The sequence below is a fragment of the Etheostoma spectabile genome, chromosome 14 (assembly GCF_008692095.1).
Source record: "Etheostoma spectabile isolate EspeVRDwgs_2016 chromosome 14, UIUC_Espe_1.0, whole genome shotgun sequence".
In the NCBI taxonomy this organism is placed as follows: Eukaryota; Metazoa; Chordata; class Actinopteri; order Perciformes; family Percidae; genus Etheostoma; species Etheostoma spectabile.
Window position 1 is genome coordinate 15,656,891 of NC_045746.1, and position 1,824 is coordinate 15,658,714.

The window sequence follows — 1,824 nt, forward strand, 5'->3', positions numbered from 1 at the left end:
TTTTATTGTGAGCTAAAATGATTAGTCAATTAAAATATTAATCAGCAACTATTTTGACAATCATTTTAGTCATTTGTATAGCAAAAACTCCAAACATATGATGTTTCCTGCTTCTCTAAACAGAAGATTTGATGCTTTTCTGTATCATATGTGATAGTATACTGAACATCTTGGGTGTTGGACTTTGAATAGTGTAGATGTTGAAATAACACAAGAAATTTGAATGCATCACCTTGAGCAGCTTTGTTCACAATTGTCTTTACAGACATAGGTTCATTAAGAAAATTGGCATATTGATCACCAATAAAAAGTAATTAGTTGCCTCTAATACTTGTACATTATACATTTGAAAAAACAGCAACAGCTAACTGGATATAGTACTGTATGTAGACTGCTGATGCATACGCTTATACCAACATGTCTGCAATAAGCTAATGTCAAACCAAAATATCCACCAATATATCAACCCAAAATATTTATAAGTCTTGCTCTAGAGTCAAATAATCAATGTGAACATTGCTTACATTTACTACTCTTACATTAAAGTCCATTAAATATCTTTGGGCTATTTAATTAGAAGGTGCCATGTGTGTCTTGTGATGGGAATTTCTCGCTGTTTGCTGACGTTTTATGGAACAAACAATCAAGAAAATAATCAAGAGATGAATCTATAATGAAAATAATCATTAGTTGCTGTACACTGGGGTGCATAATGAGACTTGTATGTCATGGGGTAGCAGAGTAATAGTAATGGACAATGAAACACAACTACAGGGCTGCAACTAACAATCATTGCATTATCGATCAATCTTTTAATTATTGTCAAGATGTATTGCTTTAACATTTCCCACAGCCTAAATTGGACGTGTCTAGATTGCTCGTTTTGTCTGACCAACAGTTTTCAACAAGTCAAAAACATTTGGCACTTTTGCTTAAGAAATAAATTAAACCATTGACCAAAATATTTGCCATTTCAGCTCTAAACACCACCCCCACTGTTGTCTTAGATATTTTGTAGTTACTCGTATTTGTTAACCTATTAGTAAGAAAAGCAGTTTATTAGCAGGCCTACAAGGCATGTGTGCATGCATGGTTTGGATTAACACCCCCCCCCTCCATCGCCATCGCTCCTCCTCCCTCCTAACAGTGACGTGCTGGTAAAAGTGCAACGTGGACGGGGCAAATAACAACACGAAGCCATCTGACACCTGAACTGAAAGTGAATCGTGTCCAATGCCCCCCTCTCCTCTTTCCATCTAACTCCATCCATGTCCTTACCTGTTCTGCCAGCCTTGGATCAGGTTGGTGTATTTGCTCAGCACTCCTTCCAGCTGCCTCCTCCGCGGCTGCTGCAGATTCATGCTGTTCCCCAGCACAGCTCCCAGGTTGCCTCCTACTCCAGCCGGGTTGTCCAGGGAGCCGGATCCGGGGCTGTGCGACCCGCTCCTTCCGGGCTTCCTCGTCGATGATGAGTTTCCGCGGTCCGACGAGGAAGAGTTGGTTTTGTTGGTCACGGGATACGGACTGCAGAGCGTCTTGTCCATCCTGGCGACGGGACGGGAGAGAGGAGGAGGAAGAGAGGGGAGGAGGGGACGGGGATGGACCAGCAGCAGCAGAGAAGATTTCAACAGAGCATAAGTGGTAAACGGGGCGATGTGTGTCTGCTGAGCTAAAGCAGAGGCAGTGGATGTGAATCGACTGCGCTGTGCCGGCGGTGTAAGCGTCCCTCGGTGCTTGAGAAAGCTGACATATTCCCGGGTGGTGATTGTGTCCAGTTCTCTCTTCTGCAGTACGCGGATGTGTGTGGCACTGTTGGAGAGCAGA

General features: G+C 42.9%; 1 protein-coding gene across 1 annotated transcript in view; it reads right to left on the reverse strand.

Moving 5' to 3' along the window:
* Positions 1-1,824, reverse strand: part of osbpl10a (oxysterol binding protein-like 10a) — a 77,158-nt gene extending 75,334 nt beyond the window's left edge. The window contains exon 1 of the mRNA XM_032535595.1: positions 1,279-1,824. Within this exon, the coding sequence (XP_032391486.1) occupies positions 1,279-1,544 (266 nt within the window). The 5' untranslated portion in view covers positions 1,545-1,824. The remainder of the gene's footprint in view (positions 1-1,278) is intronic.